Genomic DNA, 27,411 nt, shown 5'->3' on the forward strand with positions numbered 1-27,411 from the left:
CTAGATAAGTACCTGCAAATGAACACTTTTTGCTTTCACGCATATTGCCTTTCACTGTTGTAAACATCTAGTTTGTTATTGTAATGCTTTCTGCAAAACCATGGCTTTTTGTATACCTATGAAAAGCTTGACAGCTATCCATCCATCTTCTGGTGTGAAGAGTTTCAGTACAGTAGGATTTGTTCAGTTCTTTTGTACTCCTGTGTGGCTTTATATCCTTCGTTTCTTAGGCATCTTACTAACTGCTCAAGTTCACGGAACTTACAGTACCCCTTGCGCTGGCTCCTGGCTTGTGCTGGAGCTGCCTCTGTAGACCTGTCAAATAAAGTTGTGGTTGAACCTGGCAACAAAATTGCATTTCAATTAAAAGTGGAAAGGAAGGAGTTGGGTGAGCGGAAGCACGCAAAGGAAAGCTGAAGAATTGAACAAGAAAATTCATTCTGAAAATTGAGCATTCAAAGGATGTAGTAAAATTATTTGTGCATTGAATATAAAACGTACACCTCATTTAAAAAAAAGAATTTATGCCTTAGTTACAGTTGCTCAAGAAAATAGAAGCTAACAAGCTTTTGTTTCTGTGCTCATCTGAGAGTAAGAAGACAAAACGTTTTTTTTTAATTCAGGGGGGTTCAATGCATTTTATGTCAAAAGAACTTTAAAACCAACAGCTATTGTCGCAGCCGTCATTTCAGGATTCATCAATTGACTATGAAAGAGGAGTGGATTTCTTAAAATATCGGAAGTGATTGACGTGTGCTGTGTTGAATTCAGCGTATATTTAATTATTCCTGCAAGAGGAGGTATTTGCATTCAGGAGTATCTCCCTGCCTTGATCCATCACTTCTCAATGATGGTCTTGAAAAGGTGACTGTAGAGCACAGGGAGTAGGGCCTGCAAGCCTGGGCGGGCTACTTTGTGTGCAGCTGCCTAGGGGTGAAAAACATACCATGAAGCTGAAGGGCAGAGGGTAGCTCGTCTCTCTCCTCTCAGGGCAGGAAAGTAGGGGCTGATGAAAGAGACCAAAGCTGCAGAGACTTCTGAGTGTGTGTATAGGGTACAGGGGTAGGAAACAAAATGAACAGAAGAAAGAAAAGGTTTGTCATTAACCACACAATTTTCTTCTAATTGTTATAATTAGTAATAGCTTTGGGAATCTTATCAATGTTCTTTAATACAATTACAGGAAAAAACTTTTCTGTTTGTTCTGGCTGGAATAAATAATAAATATAGTAAGAAATGGCTGTATTAAAACCTAAAAATGGCTTATAGCTAAAATTCTTTCTTAGGTAATCCTAGTTCTTAACTTCTTCCATCCCCTGTGTCTGAGCAGGTATCTCAGATCTAACAGACTCCTGGAAATCACTGTCAAATGTTTGAAATAACTGCTTGACTCAGTAGATGTAGAAATATCACTAATAGCATTTTTCTTTTCTTCTGGAAAAGAGGCTGCAGGAGCTCCTCTGTAGGTTTTACCGCACTTTTTGGAAGCACTCTGCATCACAGCAGCTGAAAACACCAATGCTGTTTCTCTTCCCACATAATTTCTTAGTGCGTTATATCTGTCCTTGAAGTGCTGTTTCCTAAAATATACAGTTTGTGATTCACTGTGGAAAAACCCTTTTCTTAAGGGTTTGTCTAAGCATTGTAAATATTGGAAATCTTTACTGCAAAGAAGTCTAATATTATGATACTGGGAAAAGCTGGGATTCAGTTAGCAAAAATGGTTAAAATATGCAGTTGCGTATTCTTCTGTAATGGCCATCAAAATTAATTTTTTTTTTTTTTGTCTCTACCAACAAAGTGCTGATGAAAATGACAACCTAAGTTAGGGAAAGGAGAATAAAGATCTGTGCATTTCAACTTAGCATTGGCAACAAATGCTGTTTACAAACTGAAATGGGTTGTACTGAGCCAGACTGGCCAAAAGTAGTCAGCTCAAACTTAGAAAGGAGAGATGGTGCTTAAATAACTTAATCAGATTTGTTAGCCTTTGTAAACTCTTAATGACTGTTCAAGGAGGCCTTACCTATTTAAACTTCCAAAATGCATTGTGTGTCCTTCTTGCCTCGGTAGTTACGTGTACAGTATTATCTACGAACACTTCATCTGTGGGAACTTAATTGAACAGTATTAGCCCATTCACATGTAAATAGTTCTTCGTGTGGTGTGCAGTTGCGTCCTGGACCTGTAGGTTAATTCAGTTGACAGTACAAGAGTAAGCTGCCTGCTTTTTTTTATTCGTACTCCACACAAAATAAAACAGTGTACAAATGCGTAGATAGAGTGAGAGTGGTATCAAAATAAGTTTTAAAACTCAGTCAGCTTTCTAGTATTGTCCTGAAGGAATCATCCTCTTTCCTACTCTGACTTGTGGAAGCAATTTAAAATGATAATCATGGGGGTAGAGGTATGTTTGTCCCCAACTACTGTGTGGTTTTTTTTGGTTGTTTTTTTTTTTAACTAGCTTTCTCTTTTCCTGGGCTATTAAACTTATTTTATTCAGAGGCCTTGCTGTTGCCGTTTTTGAGAGTTTGGCCATTGAATTTCAGGAGAGTATTTCATTCCTTATTCCTGTATATCTGAAGAATCCACGCAGGAGGTCAAATTAATTAATTAGAGAAGATTACCTCTTTGCTGATCTAATGTATGCTTATTGCAACAGCAGGCAGATACAGACTGAAACGGATCTTAGTGCTGAATCTCAGGTTGTTTCAGACTGCTTGTGGGATTCCAGGAAAATGCTAACTCTGGGTACAGGCACTGGGAAACATGGTGGTTCTCTAGGGAAATTCAGATTAATTTGTACCAGCCTCCTAACAGATGCTGATCAAATATGTTGGACCAAAACTGGAGTGTCTAAAGTTAGACTAAGTACAGATTTAGGAGTCTTACTAAATGAAGAAATCCTGACGTATGTTATCTTCAGCTCCCATTTAACTTAGTGGGATTTGCATTTGATCAACAGCCTAAAAGGTCGGACATCTTTTAAATAGAAACACAATCTCAGTTTCAAAGACCAGGAAACTGTAGTTTAGGCTTTTAAGAGTCTTGCAATGTGTAGATATTGTCTAAAATTGATTGAGGAAGGGAGAGAGCGTGGTAAAACCAGTTGGTCTGCTTGAGTTTAGACTGGGTTTCTAACCAGATGTGGTAGGGGGCAGGGAGAAGGAGAAAACATGTTTTGCCACTTGGTTTTGTCCCAGATTAATTTTTTAAAAAATATTTAACTTGTTGCTTTTTGTTTCCTTAGATGTTATTACTAGAATGTATAGCCTGGTTATGGCCCAAGAAAACAAATTTCAAATATAGTATAAATAATATGTAATGCAAAAATACACATATTTTTGAGAAAATCCCATGTCATCATCTTGTCAGCAGAACTCTTTTGGCACATCTGTGTAACGTCATGCAAATTCTGTTGACTTCTGAGGTCAGTTTTTATATTGTCAATAGGTTGCAACATTTAAGAAGTAGCTTTAACTCTGCTGCTCCTGAGTGAGCAGCAGTTTTATTATGGCATGTATATACATTGTATATAAACATGCCAACTTCTAATGCTTTAGATGGACCTGGCAGCTTACCAGGCCTTTATACATTTTACTTAGTTTAAGCCTCCGGAGTATTCTCACATGTGTGAGACTATATTATATGATACGCATGTATACGAATATGCAATATAATTAAAATTAACTTTTTGCTCTATTTTAGATAGCCGTAGAATTATGGGTAGATTGACAAGATGTGCCAGTTTGACTCTAATATTCAGCTTTTCAAATATATTTTTCCTTTAACTTTGAAATACTGTAAATTCACACTAAATAGGGAGCCCTGTAGCGACACAGCAAAGAAATAAATTTGTTGAGGATAATATATATTATTAAAGACAGTCTATTTTTGGCAACTAATAAACAAGCTGGAGGAGTTGAAGAACAGAAGCCCTCATGACAAGGAGCAGCACAACAACAAAGATGAATGGAGCATCTTGCACCTGGGACAAGGTGGCTGCCCGTCGGGGCAGGCAGGCTGCCCGGGTAGCGGCTCTGCAGCAAAAGTACCGGGGAGTGCTGGTGAGCAACAAGCTGAGCTGTCAGTAACCCACCCTCACGGTAACAGCAGCAGACTGCAGCCTGGGCCGCGTTAGCAAGGGCGTAGCCAGCGTGAAGAGGGACCCATCTATTCACTACTTGTGTGACTGGATTGGGGTGGTGTTTAGCATGGAGAAGAGAAGGCTAAGGAGGAATCTGCAGGCTCTTGCAACCTAAAAGAGAGGGCCAGACTCTTTTCAGACATGCACAGCAAAAGGGGAAGAGGCAACGTCACAGATAGCATCAAGTGAATTTTGTTAAGAGAAAATTCTTCATCATGAGAGTGGCTTTTGAGCCCTGGAACTGGTTGCCCAGAGGTTGTGGAGTGTGTGTCCTTCAAGACTTTCAAAACTTGCTTTGGCAAGGCCCTGAGCCCTGATTGAACTTAAAAACTAGCTCTGTGTTAAACAAGTGTTTGGACTTGATGATTTCCAGGGATACTTTCCAAACTTTTTTCTTTTTTTTTTTCCTCCTGTGATTCTAAATCAAGCTGAAAGCAAGATTTAAGTTTTCTTGTAGAACGTCACTGACTTCTTAACGGGAATATGTAAACTGAATGGATTTCATTCTGGATTTCGTAAACTTTTCCTTCTGAAATGCCTTTAATCCTTAATTTAATGAATTGCTTAAATGTTCAGTTTAATCTTCTTCATGCTGTAGATGCTGTACAAAATTACTTTTAAATTTTTTGTTTGTTTTTCAAAAACAGTGTTAGAAATCAACCTTATAGTTGACCTAGAGGGCCTTGACTGACTTGGAAGGTTTGTGTAGCTGTTGATGCCTGTCTGCTAATATTGCTGTGCTGCTGCAGGTCTCTGTTGTAGATAGGCCAACTCTGCGGCATAATCTTTCTTTTAGCTAGAAATACTTGCCATAGGTCAGCCTTGCTGTTGTAATACTCTTTCAATTTAACTCCATGGGATAATTCTGTGTTTTGACTTGGTGCTGTTGGCTGTGTAAGGTCTATGGGTGCTAGTCATCAGCTGAAACCAATGTCTCACCACAGTACTTAATCTTTGTGAAAATGAGATTTTATTGGAGCTCTTCTGTTTCTGCTGCATGTACTGTTGCTCCTTCTGTATAAAAATAATTTATTTTTTTAAAAGAGAAAAATGTATTTAAAGTCTACTGATGCATTTCTAGTTCCATTATGTTTTATTATGGGATCTCCTGCTATGACATTGAGTAACAGTGTAATACTTGAGACCTTTTGTCTCCATAAAAAATAAAGAGCTTTTCATGGAGAATTTAATGGTATAGAACCCAAAGCCAGCAACAGCTCCGAGCTTTCCATGCTCATTGTTTATTCTCTTAAGATAAATCATTTGACTTTGAGTTTGCATTAGTGACAGATTAAGCTGCCAGTGTAAACATTGTAGGATTGAGAATCCTGAAAGATGTGTGTAGCTTTGTGAAGGAGCTAAGCCTGCAAGTATCCGGAAGCAATGTAATGTTCCGTGTGTTCAAATAATATTTTGCAATGTTCATGAGAAAAGGAAGTAAGTATTTAAAAAAAGTACTGGTGAAATGGTAACAGTTTATGATTCTTAATTTTTGTTTACTGAAAAATAATTCTTGACACATGGAGCTTTTACTGGAATTTACATGAAAAGTTGGAAGTAGGAGAGAGGCACTTGTGTTACTGTACAGCCAAAAAATGCCATTATTTATAATTGGGTAACCTTTCAATTTACTTTTGACAGTAGAATTGGGCTAGAGTGAAAATATTTTGGTTTTAAGTCTCTGAGTTTGGGGTCTATTCGTGAAACGCTAGACATCTTCAGTTTTTGAAAGAAATAGTAAGTAGTTCTCAGTTTCCTGCAACTTATGTCCATTTATTAAAAATGGAACCCATAAAATTTAGAGTTTGAAATTGTAATGTTCACCACCATTCTTCAAAATGCTTTTTCTTTCTTAGCCCTCACTGTCAAATTATCATTCTCTTTGTTAACACTGTGGGGATGATGACACAGATTTTGAACATAGGTCCATCCTGGGGGATGCTAAACCTTTGTAAAAGGGAGGGGCCAGCCACTGTTTACTTGACAAAACCAGCCTGGGTTAGGTGAACCTGCACATACAACCCGGAGAAATAAATTCATAGTAAAATGTAGTACTTGTGGCAGCACTACTGAATGCTGGGGGTTTTTTTTCCCTCTTCAATTTTTTTTTTCCCCCCACATGTAGACCCTGCAGACTTTTTGGTCAGTTCAATTCTCCTGTAACTTTAATTAGCAGCAAGTTATGCACTGAAAACTTGAGGAAAGCAAATTTAAAAAAAAAAAAAAATCTTTCCCTAACATAAATATAATTTGTTATGCAGCTTGGCATAGATCTTGGTCTTGCTGCAGAGCTAAGTAGAAAATTCTGTTCCCTGCTGCTTAGATGTTATGTTTGTAAGATCTTTGTTTCTTATTGTCTGTAAAAGTCTAATACGTCCTTGGTTAACGCTGATGTGCTTATGTAGCATGAAACACACGTTCCTTAACTGATTCAGATTTTTGAAGAGACTGTACTAATTTATGTGCTGAAGAAATAATTCTGATACTTGGATAGAGATCAAAATTTTCTTGTTACAAACAAAGTTGATGGAAACAAACTTTAACCAAAATTTATACCAATTACATATTTGTATTACAGAGCTTGGCAATAATGTTTAACTTGGCTACATTTAATAAAAACTTAATGGGTAAATTTAATGTTACTGAATTTTTTTGTTTAAGAAACTTGGTCAGTGTATAATCAGGTTTTACGTAAACTTCGTGGAAAACCAGGTTAATCTCATACAGATGTTAAAAAAAATTCTTTCAAAGGATCACTTTTACATGTTTGTGTGTAACAGGGCAAACTTAGTTGTGTTCTAACTGAAATAAAGTTTTTCGTACTATCTGGTATGAAAGGATAGTGCCAGAGGTGAAGGATGGTGAACAATGAGCCAGGTGAGTTGTCAGATACAGATGGTAAAAAGCAGATTTCAGCTTTCTCTGAATTATTGCATTAGATGTATTTAGCTGTCATTCCAACAGAACGATAAATTTAGCTGTAGCACAGTAATTGGCAATGAAGCTGACAACATTTGTTAAAGATTGCTGTCTTCTTTAAAGTAGGTTTGAATTAGACTATTTAGTTCAGGTGCTTTGAAACTGTGACTTATGATCTCTTTTATCCACTTATCCATTTAATCTATTAAAAAATTAGTTGTTGGTTCAAAAGGTTTAACATAATGAATTGAAAGCCATTTCTTCTTTGTGTCCTACTGAAAAATTTGACCAGACCATTTTGTTCATATTCCTGGGAAATTTGAAACGGTTCAGAATGTGTTTTGTTTCGTGTTCATTCTGAATTTAGATTTCTGTTTTTGTCTGAGGCTGATAGATCATTAAAATAGCTGCTTTTTCTTCACAGGCCTATGAAGAGTACACCAGCAAACTAGATGCTCTACAGCAGAGAGAACAGCAGTTATTGGAATCCATGGGGAATGGAACTGATTTCTCTGTCTCCAGTTCAGCTTCAACAGACACAGTTGCATCATCTTCCTCCTCTAGCCTCTCTGTAGCACCTTCATCCCTTTCGGTTTATCAAAACCCTGCTGATATGTCACGGAATAACCCCAAGTCTCCACAGAAGCCTATTGTTAGAGTCTTCCTGCCCAACAAGCAAAGGACTGTGGTGAGTCAGTTTCTATTCACATACTTGTAACCTCAATATTTCCTGTATCTCTCTCTCTCTCTCTCTCTCTCTCTCTCTCTCTCTCTGTATGCAAAAGTTCATTTAGGAGCTGGAAAAATACCTGTGTGGAGGTCAAAGAGGTAGCACAATCACTACTTGTGCTCTGCCACACTCAGTAGTTTTGATGTGTTGGATATTTTCTAGAGGATTAACACAAAGATGTCCATTATAGCAATAATACAGAATACAACACTTTCAGGAGTTTTAGAACAATGAAAATACCTGAAGAAATATTTTTCTCAAATCAGCTTTCTTGGTTAAATAGTAATACACCATTTTACAATGGTTAGTAGGGGGCAGGAAGCTCTGTTTCTTGTATTATACAAAATTATTGGTTAGTTTAACAGGGTAAGATTGGAGAAAATAAGTGTTTTCCATGTTGTCAAAGTTACTAGCAGCAGTGAATGCTTTACAGCAAGTACCAGCCTCCTGCAGCTAAGGAGGGCTGCACAGAATCGCTTGGGTGTTTTTTTTTTCTTTTCCTCCCCACTCAGTGGTGAGTGTTTCATGTTGGGACCCTGATGCTGTCAGGCCCTGTGTAGAGAACTGGCTAGGGGAGGGACATAGTTGTTATTGGAAGGGGCAAGAAGTGTTGCCTGCAAACTGCTAAAAAACTGGTGTTTATCAGTTTTGACAATGTTACAGCAATTCCTGGAGTCATGGAAGAAGAGTCGACTTTTTGCAGGCTATTTAATTGTCTGTTATAGGTGGCATTTTTTTATCAGTTAAGAGCTGCCTACTGAAGAGCCTTGATATGTGCTTTAGAACAATACACTGCAAACTGTGATACATGAAATTACTCACAAGCCATAGTCTAGGCTCTGGTTTGCAAGGCAGTGCATACTCCTCATTTAGAAGGGAAGCTGTGGTTCCAGAGAAAGTGGGAAATGAATGGATAGCACAGCCAGTGTCCATGTGAAATCAGTCCTTTTCATAGCACTTGGCCAGGTATTGGCTGTCACTGGACTGTGACTGCCTGTGGAAACTGAGTTGCTGGCAAAGAGAAGAAAACATAAACTGAGTAGGGCTGGGCATTGGAAACATGTCCCTCTCCCTTCCCCTGCCACTTTCCTTCCATGCCTCCCTCCCCCCACCCCACCAAACAAAAGAGATCGTAAGATTTATAGTGGGAACAACAGATTAAAGGGCAGTTGTCTTCACCTGATTTTTTTTTTTTTTTAATATTGCTTAATTGTTAAAGATACTGCTAAAGATTGAAAGTAGTATTTGGTTTTTGACCTGGAGAATGGGGTTTTAATGTAAACTGGCCACTGTGCAGATGTACAGTGTTAAGCAAGGTGATTTTGTTGTCTGCCTGTGCGGTATGGCTAGGCACATGGTATTACCCACATTGTGAAATTTGGAGACACTCTGGTTTCTTCTTCATGCCTTCTGTCCCGCCCTGTCTGGCTATAGTAGCCTCAGCCCCTGTTGATGGGGGCTGTCCCACAAGTTGTTTTTGTTTTTTCTACAATGGGTCACAGTATATTGCTTCCTGCATTGTTCTGTGCATTTCCTTTTCTGTCTCTTCTATGTGTTATCTCATCCTCTTCTCTAAGCCATATAGTATATTTCCACTCTTTTTTCTCCTCATCTGCAATATCCCTCTTCTGCTCCTTTCCCTCTCCTCTTTTTCACCTCCTCCTCAAACCTTTTATCAGAGGCGTGGTAAGGCTTTTCTCAAGTCTGAGCTCTGTTTTGCTTTTGGAGGAATCATTTTATATAAAGAATTGTTTATAATTATGAAATATACTACATCAAACTTGTAGGGAAGAATGAATTTTTTTATGTTCAAATGTGTGTGTTTCACCAAGTTTAAGTTATTTCTGAATATGCAAATCTGATTACAAGTTAGGAAAAAGAGGCAACTGAATTTCGGTGTGAACCAGGTGGTACAATTTTGGGCCAGTACAGAACTGTCTTGCCTCATCTGAGACGTGGTTTTGTGCATGTTGCTAGTCCATTCTAATCAAAGTAAAACAGGTTGTCTTCAGCCAATACATCTTTAAGTTCTTAAGTGACAGCAACATATCAGCTTGGTATGCTCAAAAACGTGTGTGAGACACTGCTTTCCCGGACTAGTATTTCTTCTCACTTTTATCCCTAAGCTTTGGGTTTTTTGGTCAATGTTGTGATTCTGTGATATCAGTCATGCTCATTAGGAGCTTGCAGATTTAACCAGAGGGATTAAGTTCAAGAATGCCAGCTTGTCTGTTGCCATCTCTTGACTAACAGTTAACTTTCTAGCTTGAGGACCTGCTGTCATTTGATAAGGTGATTGTAACACTTAGCAGTAGTACTCAGTGACTGGCAGCAGGGCAATAGGAGTTTTTTCCAGCACTGAATCTAGATGCTCTTTCCTGGCTATGGGAGGCAAATGTGGTTTAAGTTGGGTGTATTCAGGGAGAGGCTCTTCCTTCTGTCTCCAGCTCTCCACTGGAGTCTAAACACCATTTTCCTTACCAGTCTAGCCCTGCAGCTTGTTTCCAGCTTGCTGAATGTGGGACACTAAGAGTAGAGCTTCAGGAAAATCTGTAGTCTTGTGCTGTGGTAATAAATAAAAAATAAAAATAATTTTTAAAAAAAGTGTAACTGATAAAAGAGTAGGAGACAGGCTAGTGGTGGGGGAAAGGTGCAAGTCCCTTTAGTCTCAAATCTGGTATAAGTGTGTCTGTAGATGCACTTACATAAAGGAACAGACAGATACCTGCAGATGCAGGGAGGCATGAGCTACACGTATGGAATTGCTGGCTGGAAGCTCAGGTTGATAGGATTCGGCTTCATATGCTGTATAGCAAGGTGGAAGTCAGCTCCAGTTCTGCTAGGAGAGACCCAATTTTGGTTGAAATTGTTATTCTAAATAAGCAATTGGAAATACTCAGGTCTGGTCAGCAAATAACTGCAAATTAATGGTTCTGGTTCAGCTTCAGCTCAGGGAGAGAGCTGACTTCTTTTTACCTCAGTTTTATACGTTGCTTGGATCTAGTTATCTTACTAAGTTGAACTTCTTTTTTTTTTTAAATAGACCTAGTACATTATCTCTGTTTTAGAACTGGGAAATGGTGCTTATAGGAACTCCGAGTGTTGGGGTTATTGGCCTTGCAGTTGAAGTTCATTTCTCTGAAACTTGAAACAGTGCTCATGTTATTGAGAAAGTCAGGAATTTCTTGTATGGCGATTCTTAATGTAGTTACTCTGTTTTCAATATTTATTGATTCTACACGTAGTCTGTTGAAAACTAAGGAAATTCCAGAAGCAAACCCAGTTCAGAAGGAATTACAGCTTACAGTGCAGTTTTAGCTGCAAGTAGTCAGATGATAGGCTACCACCCAGCAGTTTTCAGTGAATACTGAGATTACTTGCTGTAGTACACTTCCTTCGTTCTCTCAATGGATAGAGAAGTGTTGCACATGTCTTGGTCTTCCTTCATAACCTCTGTCTTGGTCTTCCTTCATAACCTCTGGCTTTAAAAACAGACCTGTCCTGTCTCACTTGTGCCCATTAACTGAGCCATTTCCTTATGTAGCCATAATGGCAGTTTACGGTTTTCAAATATACACAATAGCTTCAGATGTGGTGGGTTGAAGTAGGAAGGAGATCCCTTGTGAAAATACATGATACCTGCCATTAGCGTCTCCCCCTGCCCAAGTCCCCATTCCATATGGCTGTTAAAGTGAGGATAAAATGTGTCCTACAACCAAGCATGTAGCTGGGAGAGGAGAGGTGCTAAAGTTGCGGTGTTGCAACAAGCTTCCCCCCCACCCCAACCTTAACTGCTTTCAGTTAATGTCTACTTCTGAAAGAAATATTTTTTAATATCACAATAATATTTTCAGTCTCTACTGCCAACCACAGACCCACTTCAGGAGGCGAGAAATCTTGTCAGATACTAGGGAGTCTTTGTTTATTTTTATTTGGGAATGCAATGACAGTTCTTAATTCCAGTCACTTTAAATTAAGTCAGTTTAAATTGGTAATGGAGAACCAACCTCATTTATCTTTGATCATGCCCTGAAGCGGTCCCAAGTACTACAACAGCCTTCTGCTACTTGTTTAGAACTGTTAAAAATGCAGGAAATGGCGCGGTGGGGGGGAGATGCTTACATTTTTGACTAGCAACTGCCTTGTTACTTGAAAGTCGTCTACATTTTTTTGTTTATTAGTAGTATTGTTTGTGCGTAGGATCAGGCAAATACATCTGTTTGAGTTGGCTCCAGTTAGAAATATAATGTGAGGAAGCTGATGGAGTACAAAGAAATAAGACCATGTTGATCAGTGTATGTGATTTTGGTGCATAGGTAGTGTAGCTAATGTCAAGTTTGTTTGTATGTGTCATGATAAAGCAGAGTGTTGGATAGAAAGTTTTTCCTAATGTAGGAAAAGGTGTGAACGTGCTTCCTTGAAAGCTTACCCAGTAAGTGGTGGAGCCTACTGCTGCTGATCAATTAGCAGTTGAAGTCAGCATCTTGATTCAGTGGGCGACACAGCAGGGTTAGAATGTAACTTTTTTTGAAAGGAAAACCAAGGTTATCCCCATAATGCAGAGAGAAATATCTGAAATACGTATACTTCTTTCCTCAGTAGCATGGTTCAACTGGGAAGTTAAACGTCCTTTGGAGAAGCATTCTGCATAGGTGTGACCAGGATAAGTCTGTGTGGGGTTTTTTTTGTTTTGTTTTGTTCTAGGCCGGAGAAGGATGTTGAAATAATAAAAGTGCAATATGGTAAAAGTCTACCTGAGTTTGTCAGTTATTTTGCAGAACAAATCAGTGAGGCTTATCCAAACTGTGGGTAGGGAGAATGTAGGGAAAAATTAGTTTAAAGCTTGTTTGGATTAGGGATCTAAATGGCTGTGGGGTGGATAGTAACAAAACCGCTAATTAAAGGAGAGCTTTTGGGTGGGAGAGGGCGGTAACTCTGACCTTGAGTTGGCTGCTGGAAGTCTGAGAAATTGTTAGATGCTGAGACTTGGTTTTGGTGGAAGGGAGATAGTCTTGAATGGGAAGTGGATGGTAGTTTGTCAGCATAAAAGCATAGGTTACATTTACCAGTGAGATTTCTGAGAGAATGCGTGGAGCCAGAAGAGAACGCAACCTTGTGGGATCCTTAGATAATTGTGTTGTGGATTAGGATATTTTTTTTCCAAATTATATGATTATGTGATTGAAGGTGCAAGCAGAGAGAGAAAAGAAACAGAAGACACTCATACAAATGAACGGAAGGAGACACACAGCTGGTTGTTGGGGATCAGTAGTAATTCAAGGAGAATGAGGATTAACAACTGATCCAGAGGTATGGGAAGAAGTCATTAAAGATCTCAATAGGATAACTTCAGTTTAATGTAAGAGGCAGAAGACAGTGAAAAAGTTTAAAATGAACTGAAGAGGAGTTGTTCCAGGCAATGCGCATAAACAGCTTTCTATGAGTGTAAAGATTATGGGAATATGGTATTTGCATATAGGACAAGACTTAAGCATTTTGGGGATTGCTTCTAGTTGTGTGAATTATTTTTTTTCTTTGAGAGTTTGGGGGAGGGGGGTTGTTTTTTGAGCACCTGGGTAAAGTATTTTTTGCATGTCTTTGGGGCTGCCAATTTTAAACTGGTAGGCTTGGGATAAGGAAAAAATCCCCATTCTCAGTTGCAAGGACTGTTGCAATTTTTGCCTTCCTCTGTAGAAGTTGACAACACAGTTAAAATTATTTAGGAATTTCACCTATTAGATTGCTTGGTTACTGTAGACCTTAAGACTTTAGTAAGACTTTATAGACAGGTTTCCTGTGGCACATCAGTTGTGGCTGGTCCCTTGCAGGAAAGTGTTCCGAAACCTTGGATGGAATAAATATTTTGTGGACGCATATGTATCTCTGTTGCAATGAAAGAGTACTAGAATGAGGCAGGCATGTATGATGTTTTCCCTAAGTTGTTTTCCAAATTTGAGCTATTTGTCACTCATAAAACACTTAAACTCATAAAATTTCTATGTGGTAACCCTCCATCCAGTCTCCATCAAACCCATGCTATGGATACTAGAAGTTTGTGTCTTGTGGTAAGGAATTCCACGGGCATGATTATGTGTGGTGTGAGTAATCATATTCCATGTTGGTCTTTAAATCTGCCACATGCTGGCTCTCTATACTTTATACTGGAGGAAATAAAGGCGTCTGAGAAAAGCCATTTAATACAAGGCCTGGTACAACAAAAAATGGCTAAAACTAGTCATAACTTAGGAACAACGTTAGGAGGTTTCTGATGTTATAGTGAAGTCTAGTAGGAAAGAAGAGAATGGAGTGGAGGGGCTTCTAACTCAAGTGCTTTATGAACAAGATCATATAAATTGCTTATATTAGCAGCCCTGAATGATTTTGATTACCCAAGAAATCTCTTCCAGCCAAGTACTTACAGTGTGGGAAGAAACAGTCTGAAAGCAAATGAGCAGTCCTGAATGCTGGTATGCTGGAGCATGGAAAGTTAGAAAAAATTGGTGTTTAGGTGTAAGAAATGATGGGCAGTTGAAAGGCGTCAGGTGGTGATGGTTCTTGCTCTTAATCTGTATGTAACCTGTTGCTGTCTGCCACGCACTGCTAGCTTCCGGAGGAAATGTTTGCTTCATGTCCTCTGACCGTCTTGGTGGAGTTGTCATAAGGGTGGTAAGGAGTCTCTGCTGCTCTGCTCAGTGCAGTAGGGCGTCCTTTCTCACAGCTCCAGCACCTGCTCTTTCTGTGAGCATGAACAGGGAGTGGATTTGGTAGTTTTGAATTTCATTTCTGTCCGTAGTGGTCTGAGTAGTGACAGTGAAACTGGTGGGGAAAAAAAGAGTAGCAGATGCTGTTCCTGCATTGGGAAAACTTAGTGGCCTCCAAGTATGTCAGCTCTCTGCAGATTCTGGATAGGATCATATCATTATGCATTTTCACCCACCATGAGGTCTAAAAACTTCCTATGGCAGCTTCTAAACCAAAAGTAATACTTTGGTGTAAAAAAAAAAGTTCCCCTTTCTTCTATGTTCAACTATTAGAAGATTGTGTGGTTTTAGTTGTTCTTTGTTTTGCCTTTTTTTAAAAGTTTAAGAGTAATTAGAGGTGATTTGTGTAAAAATTCAGCATAAATTTGCGCCAGTAAATTTGTTTTCCACTTTATTATGTGTTGGTATGCTTCATATAAATGTCATAGGTATACATGTATTAGAAAGTTCATGAAAGTCTTCAAAATGTAAATGTGAGACTGAGTTTTTAAAAGGGAGAATTTGTATTTTTAAGACTTTGCAGGAATGAAACAGGATTGTGAACGCTGTGCATGGGGACAACTCATTTCAGGTTTCTCACTCTTGTCACACCTTGGTTAATTAGTACATCTGCCTTTTAATTAGACAAGCAATCATATGGTCTTCTCTGCAGTCATGAAGACTGGAAGAATCAGATATTTTTACCCTACCTAAATTCTTAGCATATATTAATTCATCATGCATGCACAACTGGGCTCCTTCAAATGTTCTGTTTTTAAATCTAGTACTTGATGCATTTCTTTTGACTTAAGATTTGCATCTTACTTTTTGGAGTTTATGCTGTGAGTTTGTGCCTCAAGCTTACCGAGTAGTAAGCACTGGATTTCTATAGGCATTCAAGCTGTCCTACCAGTTTCACCTGTCAAGTATAAGGAAAATTCAGAGAAGGGGTGTTCAGGCAGCTGAATAAACTAGTTTCTTGCTTTTAATTACACACCCGGTTTAACATGATTAGGTTTTTCTAATCAAAAACAATTAAGAATTCTCATGTCATATCAAACATGTGGCAGAAATGGAGTTTATTTGTAGCCTATGCCAATGGATGCTTGCTGAATGTATCTGAATGTTTTGGAATTTTATGCATCATATGAACAGACTGGTAGAATGAATGAAGTAAATGGTAGCTTACTTTCAAGTAAACTTGATACTTTTTTTTTTTTTTTTTAATACTTGGATTGTCAGGGAGAACTGTTGGCCTGCTTATCCTATTGCTGAAAGGCAAAATCAAATTAGAGGCTAAATTACTAGTTTTCATTGGGAAGAAATTTAACCATGGAAGACCTCTTTTAGGCTGTCAATAAGCAAACAAAATGTTACTACATCACAGGAGTTGTGCAATGAAATAGACTTTACAGCTACCATGAGTAAGTCCTTCACGTCTTGGAAAGCCTGAAGAATGTGTCTTTGGGAGGTGTTTAGTGGAGCAAGGTGAGCAGCAGTGCTACAGCAGACTGTACCGGGGTCTGGCTTGAGTGGAGTTAATTTTCTTCACAGCACTTGCACAGTGCTGTGTTTTAGACTGGTGACCAAAACAGTGCTGATAACACAGCAGTGTGTTAGCTGTTGCTGAGCAGTGCTTGCACAGGGTCAAGGCCTTCCCTGTTTCCCACTGCTTCTCCCAGCGAGTAGGCTGAGGATGGGGCACAGCAGGGACAGCTGACCTCAACAGACCGAAGGGATATTCGATGCCAGATAACATCATCCTCTGCAATAAAACGGAGGGGAGTTTTTTCCAAAGTTGCTATTGCTCAGGGACTGGCTGGGCGTCAGTCTGCTGGTGGTGAGTGACTGCTTCTACATCGCTAGGAGATTTTTTCCCCTTCTTTTTTTCCTTCACCTATTAAATTGTCTTTATCTTGATCTAGGAGTTTTCCTCCTTTTGTCCTTCCAGTTCTCTTTCCCAGTCCTGCTGAGGGGGGAGTGAGCAAGTAGCTGGGTGGTGCTCAGCTACCTGCTGGAGTTAACCCACCATGCAGGCTAAAATCAATGCTGGATAAATTCAAAGTAGTATGTGTTGAAAGGAGAATGATTTAATCTACTTCAGTTTTATTGACACACAGTCTTAGATTGCAAAGTCAAACAATATTGAAAACTTGCCATTATAAAATCGATGGCTTGTCATCTGGAATGCCTTGTGTGGCATTGATCGCTGCTTTTTAATAGTATTCCTCGAGTAAGGAGAGCTTAGTGATTTCTTACCTTAAAAGATGGGAAGTCTGTAGAAAGTAATGAATGATAGAGGAAAATATTGTTTGGAGTGTGTTTCCTTTACCTCATGATGTGCTAGGCAGGAACTCAATGAAATGGAATGCAAGTCACAAATCTGAAAATAATCGGAAGAAATATTTTAATTCCATGTCTAGTAAGTCATACTTAAATTCATGGCTTGTTGTGTTGTTTAAGTAAACTAACCAACCAAAGCTTTATTACTTGTAGAGAATGTGTATACTACCTGGAGATGGAAGTATCCATTTGTTTTTACGATCAGTTGCAACAGTTTAGAGAGGGATGTGAATTCTAGCCCTTCTGCGGTACAGTTTCTTGCCCCCCTGCCTTTAAAGCATTTGGAGTGTGATCGTCTGAGACGGGATACTACGCAAGTGGACTCTGGGTCTGACCTATTAGAAAGATTTATTTAAACTATTTTGTAACTTAAATTTCTAATGTGTTTGGGCTTTGGTTTGGAGAGCAGCCAGCTGACTTTTTTGTCACTTGAACAGAAACCTCAAGGTCTTGGGTTTTGATTCCCATATAGGGGCTACGGATATTTTTCTAGATGAGCATTTCTCTCAAGTCTGAAGTCTAAAGCCGTATTTTCCAAACTTTTTTTATTAGTGAGTCACTGTCATCCTTCACAACTTCTGGCACTGGTATTCACCCTGACTAAAATTTTAAGATGGTGATCCCACTGTCTACTGTAACCTTACAATGATCAGTGCTCTTCTGAACGCAGTTTGGGAGCTGTCCCTCAAAAGCTTGAAAAATGATAGTGTGGAGGCTGCTGTTGACTAGGCACAGCAGGTTTGATCCAGTGTGGTTTAGTGATGGTATACTCTTGAGCAAGTATTTCTGTATTGACATAAATCAGTCCATTGTGTCCTACAAATGAGTACCCCTTAATTGTGTTGGAGGTGCGAGTGGGTGCTGGTAACCAATGTCTTTGCAAGTTAAATGGGATGCATTTGATGGAATGGTAGGTAACAGCTTTGTAAAATGGGTAAATTCTGTTCAACTTCCCTTGGAAACAAGATTTAGTGCAATGGAATTGTCTCCCATTTGTCTTACTAATGTGCTCCATTAAGAATGTATGTTCTTAAATGCTGCTTTCTCCTGGAAGTTGGTTGGAGCATCATGCCCTGAAATCCAGAACAGCTGTGTCTGACAGCCATGTTCTTCATGTTATAGAGGATGTTCAGTATCCTCTTATGCCCTCTTTGCCACAGAGGGAGTTAATTTTATCTGTCAGTGCTGTAAAAAGTAGCTGACTGATTTGGTTAAACATTTGTCCCTCATACCTAAGATGAGAAACTACATGTGGATCTCATGTTTGGATTTTTACCAGAAAACCTAACACATGGGAAGGCAAAACCAGTTATTTGACAACAAGATAGCTTAGCTTATTTCTATCTCAACAGATTGAATTCTGTGAGCGTGTTGCTGGCATTTTTTTAGTCATATGGGTACCAGGGGGAAAAAAGTGTGATCTTTCAAGGTGTATGTGTTGAGATAAGTAAATCGGTACTTTGAAGTGGTATTTCAAAATCCATACTACTTGGAATATTCTTGTTATTGTACCCAGTACTCTGTTTAACTGTTTAGAATTTTTCTGAAGCTCTAAGGTATATTACATGTACCTTACATACATACATACATAACACTTGGCTAAAGTGAGCTGAACTACAGTGCTAGGTTGAGGAAAAAATGGAACCAGCTAACTAGTTTTGAGAAGTATAATGCAAGATATTCAGAGCTGTCCAGCATCTCCACTTTCAGAGAATACCTTTACATTGATTTTGAAGTGCTCGTCAGTCTCTTCAGTCTCTTTATTGACATAAAATATTGGGAACTGCACTGGTGTAAGGAAGCATTTTTAACTTACTGAGACTATGCCAGTTTCTGCTCTGATGTTAGAAAAGTGATGTAAGAGTTATTTAGGGATGTAGCCCTGAATTTCTTACTGAATCGGGAATGACCTGATTTACAGAAATAAATGATTTATTATGCATTGCTTAAATGCATGTGGCTGCAGTACTAAATATATATCAGCAATGCTGTTATGAATACTTACTGTCCACAGAAATAGTTTACATGAGTAAAAGAAATGAGGAAATTTAAGTGCTGTAGTTCTGCTTAGGTAGTAAGACTCTGCTTTGAGACGTTTTGGAGGCACTGGAATAATTTGCATTTTTTTCCTTGAGACTTCACATTTTGCTAAGTTGAGCATGTGTTTTGATGTCTTCCTGAATCGCTACTTACTCGATTCAAGATGCACAAATAAATTACTTTCTCTGGTATATTAGCAAGCTACGTACTGAACACATCTTGCAGTCTGTATTGGCAGCTTCTGTACTATTCCTTAGTATTGTATAGCCCATGCTCTTCACTTTTGAAAAATGTTTGCTGAATCAACTATTCAAATTGTTATAAAAACTGAAACCTTTTCTCATCTACAAATCTTAGGTATATGAGTAACTTAAAAAGAAAACCCTTGGCAATTAGAATTTGGAAACAGATCCCCTAATTGAGTAGCATGAATATCTAGGTGGTAACTGTTGTGAAACATTTAGATTCTTTTAGTTACAAAATAGGGGGATCAAAAGATAATGAATGGATGTGGACAAAATGGGTTTGAAATAATATTAAGCATTCTTTGTTCAATTTACTGGATTGCAGTGATAAGGGTGCGTATACTGGAGTAGCTCAGAAATTTTCTCATGGGGAACCGATTTTGTCAAAAAAAAGCTGATGTGATTCAGTTAAAATGCTCTGTGGGAATCCTGTCAAAACTCTTGATGGAATTGATAAACCCATTTTGGTTCCTGCCTGCCTGCTGGGCTGGAGCTGCAGGCTCCTGCCAGGCAGCCTGGGGGCTGAGTGGGTCGGTGTGGCTGCTCCACACAGGGGCTCCTGCTCCCTGCACTCCCAGGCTGTGGGGCTGCATGCCCTCCCTCCGGCTGGGGGTGAGTAGAAGCTGTTCTGAAATTCCTACTTTGGGGAGCCTGTCTGTTAGCTGGAAAAAAAGAATTCGTGTGTTTTTTCTTAAGATTGAGTTGCTCTCCAAATCACCGTCTTGGAGCTGGATTTTTCTTTAACTTTGCCATGATTTGGGTGTGAGAAGAGGATGGGGGGAAAAAAAGAGGTTTTAGAGGGGAGCGCTTTGCAGGGTGAGATTTCTGCTTTACAGCAGGTGCTGGTAGGGACTGAAGGAGGGGGCTGAAGGCCTACATGCACAGATGGCGATAGACCATACTGTACCAGTCTGGGAAAATGATTAATCAATACTACAGGGATTTATTCTAGTATTCAGTTCTTTTAATTTAGCCTTCTGTTTCTCTGCTCAGGAGTTCTGTATGAGAATGTTCTAAATGTGATGCTGATTCAGGATCCTGGTGATTTTAAGAGAAATCAAAACAGTTCCCTAACTGTTTTTTAGCTGGATGTTGTTGCAAATGGCAGTGAAGAGAACAAATGTACTATTCATGTTTCTAATCGCAAGTTGCATAAATATGGCTCGGATTTTAATGAAGGGAACTTGGGGAAGTAATACTGAGGAACAGTGAATGATATGGGAGCGAGATGCTTAATGCATGTTTTTCGTAGTCCTATTGCACTTGTGTAGCTGTAGGCAACCTTCATTCTGATTCTTCCCAAGTTTTAAGAGCTTGCCTTTCTGGCCTTAATGATCTCTTAAAAGGAAGCCTGTAACTTAATAAATCTTGTTTTCAGCAGAATTAAAGAAAAAAAAATTAAAAATCACCTGAAGTGGCATTATTTACAGCAGTGTAATTCATTAATGGAGTTAGAACTTTTTGGTTTCTGATGCAGACCTTTGCTTCATGAGGTACTGGAGAATATTGTTGCCCTTCATGGAGGATCAGTGCTGGAGGAAGAAAATGTCTTCCAGTTGAGCACAAGGCTCCTTCCTTCTTTCTCTTCATCTCCTCTTTAATGTTAGTCACCTTTCCACTGCTTTTCACTGCTTTCTACTGCTTTTCCTCCTTGTCCTGTTCTGTTCCCTCGCCCAGGTCTAGATTTTACTACCCTGGTTTCTTTTAATGCTTACTGCCTTGAAGTTTTCTGCCTGAGCTAGAACCTCTCCCCCTTCTATGCTCAGTTCTAATGCTTTGCTTAGGCAGTCCCTTCCCCCTGGTGCTTCTTGTCCAAAATGAGCAGTCTTTTCTCCTAATCACAGCATGAAAGATTCCTATTCAGGATGTGCTTTCATTGCCTCCCCAGCTGTTTCAACCAGTTCTCCCCTACATAGTAGTTCATCGTATCTTTGTTTCCTGCCCTCTGCCTCATTTAGCTCTTCAGTCTGTCTTCCCTCTGTCCTGCTTGGTTGTTTCCCACCAACCTGCTGATGGCAATCCCCTCTCCCAGTATACACATGCTTTCCCTGGTCAGTTCTTAAGTTTGTCCTGTTTCTCTTCTCCCATTTCTTCTTCATGCCCAACCACGTTCCTGGCTCTCTTCATTCCCCTTTTTTCCCCTATGGTCGGTCTGTCACCCTCTCAGTATTTGAATTTCTTCTTCCACTGTGGATGTCAGTGGTGAAGTATCTGAGGTTGCTGGAAAGGTAGACCTGAAGTGTCTGTGGGGGCTATACCTCAATCCAGCAGGAGCTGTACTTACAGGACAAATAGCCTTGAGCCAAAGAACGCTCGCTTGCTTCATCAGAGTGGCTCATGATTGGACCTGACGTGTGTGGGAGGCTGGAGCACACCTCTGAAATCCTCAGACATTTTAGTCAAATTCTTAAAAATATTTACTCTGTATTTGTAAATATAGATGTTGGAGGCAGGGAGAACTTGTCACCTGACACTGAGGGGACAGACAGGTTCTCTTAGGGATCCTTGGCAGCATGATGACGACACTAAATCATAGTTAAAATTTAAAGCTTTATTTTCTTAACATGATATTATGATTAGTATAACACAATTTATGATTAGAATGGCACAGGATTTCTACAAGCAACATCAGTATAGTACAATTTATAAGTGGTACAATACAGAATTTATAATACAACTTAACTTATAATTTCTAATCACCTGGACCCTGTGCAGATAGGGTCAAATCTTAATACATGGTTTGCCGTATCCATATAACAATCATAATCCAGACTCTAAATTCATATAAAAGAATATGAGTCACTCCCTCAGTCCTGGGAGGAAGCAGAGGACGGTGGAGGCGTCCCTGGCCACGGTGGGCCCTGGGTCTCACTGTCCAGCAGCAGCTCCAGTCCAAGTTCCCCCCTTAGGACTGACAACTGCTTGATCTTACAGACAGTGCTCTGGGTGCTGTTATGCTTCCCTGTTCTGTGACAGGGCCATCACCACCACCTGGTGGCCCCGGATGCCTGGGACCTTCAAGGCCAGCAAGGATGGGAGTAATCGGCCTGGCGCCCAGGAACCTTGAGGCCGGTGGGGAGGGGAAGAAGTAGTCTGTTTGGTTTGTCTGCTTGGTGCACAGGACCTTCAGGGCCTGATAATGAGGGGAGAGAGAACAAATATGTGACCCACTCGGTCACAGAGAATGGCTGCTTGCCTCATAAAATGGCGTTAGTTATGCTAACCACATTGCCAGGGATCGGGAGCAGGGGGTACCAGTCTCAGAACGACCGTACGAACAGTTGGTTTCAGTGTGAACAATCAGTTTGGTAGAGAGTTAAGCAAAAGAGGGCTGAGTTTTACAATGGAAAGTTGTTGACAATATTGACTATATTGTCAACATAGTGTCAAAATAGGTGCTCCCAGGCTCCCTCTTAATACCAGTGACAGGTATTAGTAACAATTAAGGATGTTTTTTGCTGGGGGAATGACCTACAAGTGATTGAAAGCCACAGTGTTAACTTCTAGGATGGGAAGAAGTTACTTAGATTAATAAAAAGATGCGTTAAGAAGTAATGGAATGTGTAAAACAAAGTCACTGAAGGCTGAACATCAAGATTGTAAAGCAGTACGTTGTAGGATGTTTTTTCCAAGGAATTAGTAGAAATTCTCTTTTTAAAATGTTTACATGTTGACCAGATGAAATGCACAAATATCCTGTAAGAAGCATTTTCATATTATTGGGAGGAAGATTGTGAAGCAAAATATTCCTTTGATTTGTCTCTTCTGAGAGAGCATATGTTTGAGTTCTAGAAATGCAATATATAGTGTAACCTCAAGTGGTGTTCACAAAGCTACTTGAAATAGACTGCTACTTTTCACTATCATCCTTAAGTAGGACATAGGGCCCCTAAATACCCATGGAAATTTAAGTGCAAGGAGCAAAAACTAGGCTCCGATCCAAAGCCAGTTGAAGCTGATTAAGAGATTGGTTTTGGCTACTGAGGGCTCTGGCTTAAGCCACTAGCAAGCTAGAATTGAGTCTCAGGTGTTCAGACAGACTTTTTTGGTTAGTGAAGTCTGTGGGTTTTTCTTTTGATTCATGTTTGAGGTGCTGTCCGTGATTATAGGAGATGTCCCAGTGTGTATACCAGCTAAAGTGTTACATATTTTCACTGCTTAGTTCTAGAAATAGTAAGTGGATGATACTCAACACCTTAACTACACTTAATCACCAGATTATGTATTGTTCTGTTTTTATGGCTTGACGCTATACACTGTTAAATCACAGGTATACCTAGAGATGATGTACTTATTCCTGTAAGATATGCCTACAGCTAGAATAGAGTAGAGTCAAGGAAAATATCTTTACTTGCATAGTTTGCAGTTCTTTGTTTGGCTTCAGTGTGCTTCATCATTCTTCCCATCCTGTTAGGTATTTAAAATTTTCAAATACTGAAACAGAAGGGAGGAATACGTTTTTCAAATAAGAGGAGGCTGTAGAGTTGCAAATATAGGTTAAAGTGAGAGGTGATGGTCTGCCTGACTCAGATGATTGTTTTATTTTATTTGTTTGCATGCTTATCTTCTATTTTAGAAATAGAAAATAAAATGTTTACATTTTATCATAATGGTTTTTTGAGTGCAGTCCAAGTTAGTTCTTTCATTTTAATTCCATTTGGCATGTTGCCCCACTTAATTTTACATCTTGGCCTGAACTTTTTATAGATGTACGTAGTTATTAGCTATCTGTGTGCTGTTTCTCCTCTTTCTTCAAGATGAAAAGAGTTGGAAAGTCACTTTTAGAGTTGGGTCAAGATTTCATTCCAAATGTTAATAGAAATGTAGAGTTTGTTCTCTCTTCTAGCTGAGCTAGATTGCTTATATACTATTCACCAATAAAATTTTCCACAGTACAAAAAAGATTTTGAAAAACTCTCAGCATTCTGTAAAGCATCATGAAAAGTGGGTTTTAGCACTTGAGGCTCAAAATGTTTGCATCAGTTTGGGGGGATAAATTGGAACTTGTTTTAATTAATTTCTTTTATATTTGACCTCTAGGTTCCAGCAAGATGTGGGGTGACAGTCCGAGACAGCCTAAAGAAAGCGCTGATGATGAGAGGTCTTATTCCAGAATGCTGTGCTGTTTACAGAATACAAGATGGGTATGGTTTGTGTGTGATGGTTTTTGCTCTTAGAATCTCTTCTTGGAGTTATGCAGTATGGCCGATTCTATCCAACGTTGTGGAACTTGTTTTCAAAGTTCAGGATGTTATGATTCTTTGCACTAAAACAATTTGTGCCTTGAAGACATGTCTAAAAAGAATGGCAAACTCCTAGAAAAAGATTTAATCACTTCAGGAACAGGCATAATACAGAGTAATACGAGCTCATAGACTGCTGGCAAAACACTCATTAATCAAACTCATGCTAACCAAACAAGTATTAAATAGGTTTCGTTAACTTTTTTGGTTTTATTTGACTTATAGTGCATTCTTAACTGAATACAGAGTTCCTGTGGGGAAAAAAAATTGAGTTTCCAGCCTTAAAAAGATTATCTTACTGCACAGAATTAGCCATCTCTTTGGAACCCTTATGGAACAGGTACTTTCACAAGCACTTTATTTGCTCAGAAGGGTATCTGTCACCTTGGAACCAAGGAATCGGTCACTACTGGAGCTGATTGAAAAAGTGAATTTCGTTTGTCCAGGGAAGGCGTGCTTTCCTTGGTATGTGCTGAGCTTAATGTCTTGCCTTTAAAGTTTCCTGCAGTTAGAGACTGGGTAGCAAACCCCCCAGTGCAACTTTCTACCTGATCTCACATCTTCAGCAGGAGACCTGCAAGGGCTTGTGCGCTGGTGCTAATGAAAGGCTTATTTACACTCCAGAGAGAAGAAGCCAATTGGCTGGGACACGGACATTTCCTGGCTCACGGGAGAGGAGTTGCATGTGGAAGTCTTGGAGAATGTGCCACTCACAACACACAATTTTGTATGTACTGTTTTTTTTATGAAATGTTGAATAGGGTTAAATCAACTTTGTACTTTCAAATTCAAATTAACAACTTTGAATAGTATTTTGTATTTGGGGAATGTGGTGGGGTTGGAAAAGAAGTTTTTAATCACAATAGCTTAAGTGAATTAGATAGAATTGTAATTGAAATAAGTGATGTCAGAGTACTTGATCGCCCTTAAAACTTTCACATTTGGACGGAATACACCCTCTAAAATCTATAAATGTAGGGGGTTTAAATCAGCACTGCATTGCAGAGCTGTAATAATAATCTACTATTTTTGTATTGCTGTATCTATAAAATATATTCTGGGCCTCCCTGCTGGCTCTGCAGCAGCAATTAACTAATGAACTAACTATTCCCAGAGCGGTGCTGACATCATCAGTGATGCTAGTGCACAAATATGTTTTGACCTGATAAGGCCCAAGTAAATGGAAGCTGCTAAACAGAATCCATCTAAACGGTTCCAGCTACATACAAAATCCTGGAAATAATGTTTGTCACATTGAGAAGAAAGACCTTTTATTTAAATAAAAAACCAAAATTCTATTTGCAAGCTGCTTAAACTATTTTACTCAAACAAGCTAGTTTGGCTATGGCTAGTTAGGTGAAAGTCTAGTAGGCTTAACATTTTTTTTTACATCCTTCTGAAATGTTGATTATTACATGTAGTAATACAACTAGAATGTGGTTTTATGCCAAGTATTGCTAAATTTGAAAAAGAAACTAAATCATTTTTCCCCCCTATAATATGGGGATAATATATGTTCACCCTCTTGCGATTTGAAATGTTTCTGAGTTTCAGTAGTCAAAATTACAACTATGTATGTATCCACACATAGAAGCCATATACAAAAGCCGTATGTGTATTTCCAGTCTTGTGAGTGTTGGATAGAAATGTCATTTGGCTCCTGGAGAAATCAGAAGATGAGATAATCTTTCAGCAGCTTTTGTTTTTATAGGTTGTATCCAATTAAATTCTGAATGTTTGTCTCTAACATGATAATAGTGCACTGTTTTGCTTCAGATTTGTTGCTGTTTTTCTTACTGCTAATGAAGTGAAGCATTAATTCCAATAAATAGTTGAAAGAAGATTTTAATGCATGAAGACTATTTCAAGAAGGAGACAATCTTTTATGTAAATCTGTTTGATATATAAAACTGTAGCTCCAGCATCAAAAAAGAGGCTTGTAAGTGTATTTGAGGGAGGTAAAAGCAAGTAGCCTATCTTAGGCTTACAGAAAGACTCTAATTATCATTATTTTTGACAACGTAGGTACGAAAAACATTCTTCACGTTAGCATTCTGCGACTTTTGTCGAAAGCTGCTTTTCCAGGGATTCCGGTGCCAGACATGTGGCTACAAATTTCACCAGCGCTGTAGTACAGAAGTACCACTGATGTGTGTTAATTATGACCAACTTGAGTAAGTAATCACAATTGGTTTTGAAGTTGAGCCTTTTGTTAAGCTTACGGCTGTCAGTGATTTCTTATGTTAAATCTGTAATTCAGGAAGTCAGAGGAGGTGCTTGAAAAAAATACAGGAGTTCAACTGTTCTTGTGAGACTGCATAATTCATATTCTCTCTGCGCTAGCTCAGACAACCAGTTCGTATTTTTTTGCCGGACTATGAAATGCTTTCTTTGAAGCATGAATGGGGTGGCTGAGCACTTGACTGTATCAGATAGACTTCCCATTGTTCACGGTTGTTATTCTTAATCAAAACTGGTTCTTTATTATGTGATGGCTAGCACCCTTAAATGTTTAGATGCGGGTTTATTCTCTTCAACCTGAAAAAAGTGTTAAGAGACACTAGTTTAATATGGTGAAATTGCAGTTGGTTTTACAGTGGTTGAAAATAAATCCATTAGTGAGTTTGATGCGTGGGTAAGGAACGTAAAAGAGAATGTCCGAAACAGTCACGTGTTCTTGAATTTAATTATTGATCTATTTGTGTAAGTCTTTGAGGTAGGTTAAGGATCTGGTGTAAACTGGCTCTGTGTTCTATTTAATTGGTTTCAGCAGAGGCTATTAAGTCTTTTAAATAGACTTTCATGAAAGGAATCATTTAAAATGCTAGTTTATGGGTAAGAAACATAAAAGAGAATGTCCGAAACAGTCACGTGTTCTTGAATTTAATTATTGATCTATTTGTGTAAGTCTTTGAGGTAGGTTAAGGATCTGGTGTAAACTGGCTCTGTGTTCTATTTAATTGGTTTCAGCAGAGGCTATTAAGTCTTTTAAATAGACTTTCAT

The 27,411-nt window shown here is 38.9% G+C and overlaps 1 protein-coding gene across 1 annotated transcript in view; it reads left to right on the forward strand.

Annotated features, from left to right (window-relative positions):
- BRAF (B-Raf proto-oncogene, serine/threonine kinase) overlaps window positions 1–27,411 on the forward strand; it is a 66,318-nt gene that overhangs the window by 3,123 nt on the left and 35,784 nt on the right. Inside the window, exons 2-5 of the mRNA XM_009288352.2 lie at window positions 7,491–7,754; window positions 24,205–24,308; window positions 25,032–25,134; window positions 26,433–26,581. Coding sequence (XP_009286627.1) covers window positions 7,491–7,754; window positions 24,205–24,308; window positions 25,032–25,134; window positions 26,433–26,581 — 620 coding nt within the window. The remainder of the gene's footprint in view (window positions 1–7,490; window positions 7,755–24,204; window positions 24,309–25,031; window positions 25,135–26,432; window positions 26,582–27,411) is intronic.

Source organism: Aptenodytes forsteri, unplaced genomic scaffold (assembly GCF_000699145.1).
Source record: "Aptenodytes forsteri isolate BGI_AS27 unplaced genomic scaffold, ASM69914v1 Scaffold56, whole genome shotgun sequence".
Classification (NCBI taxonomy): domain Eukaryota; kingdom Metazoa; phylum Chordata; class Aves; order Sphenisciformes; family Spheniscidae; genus Aptenodytes; species Aptenodytes forsteri.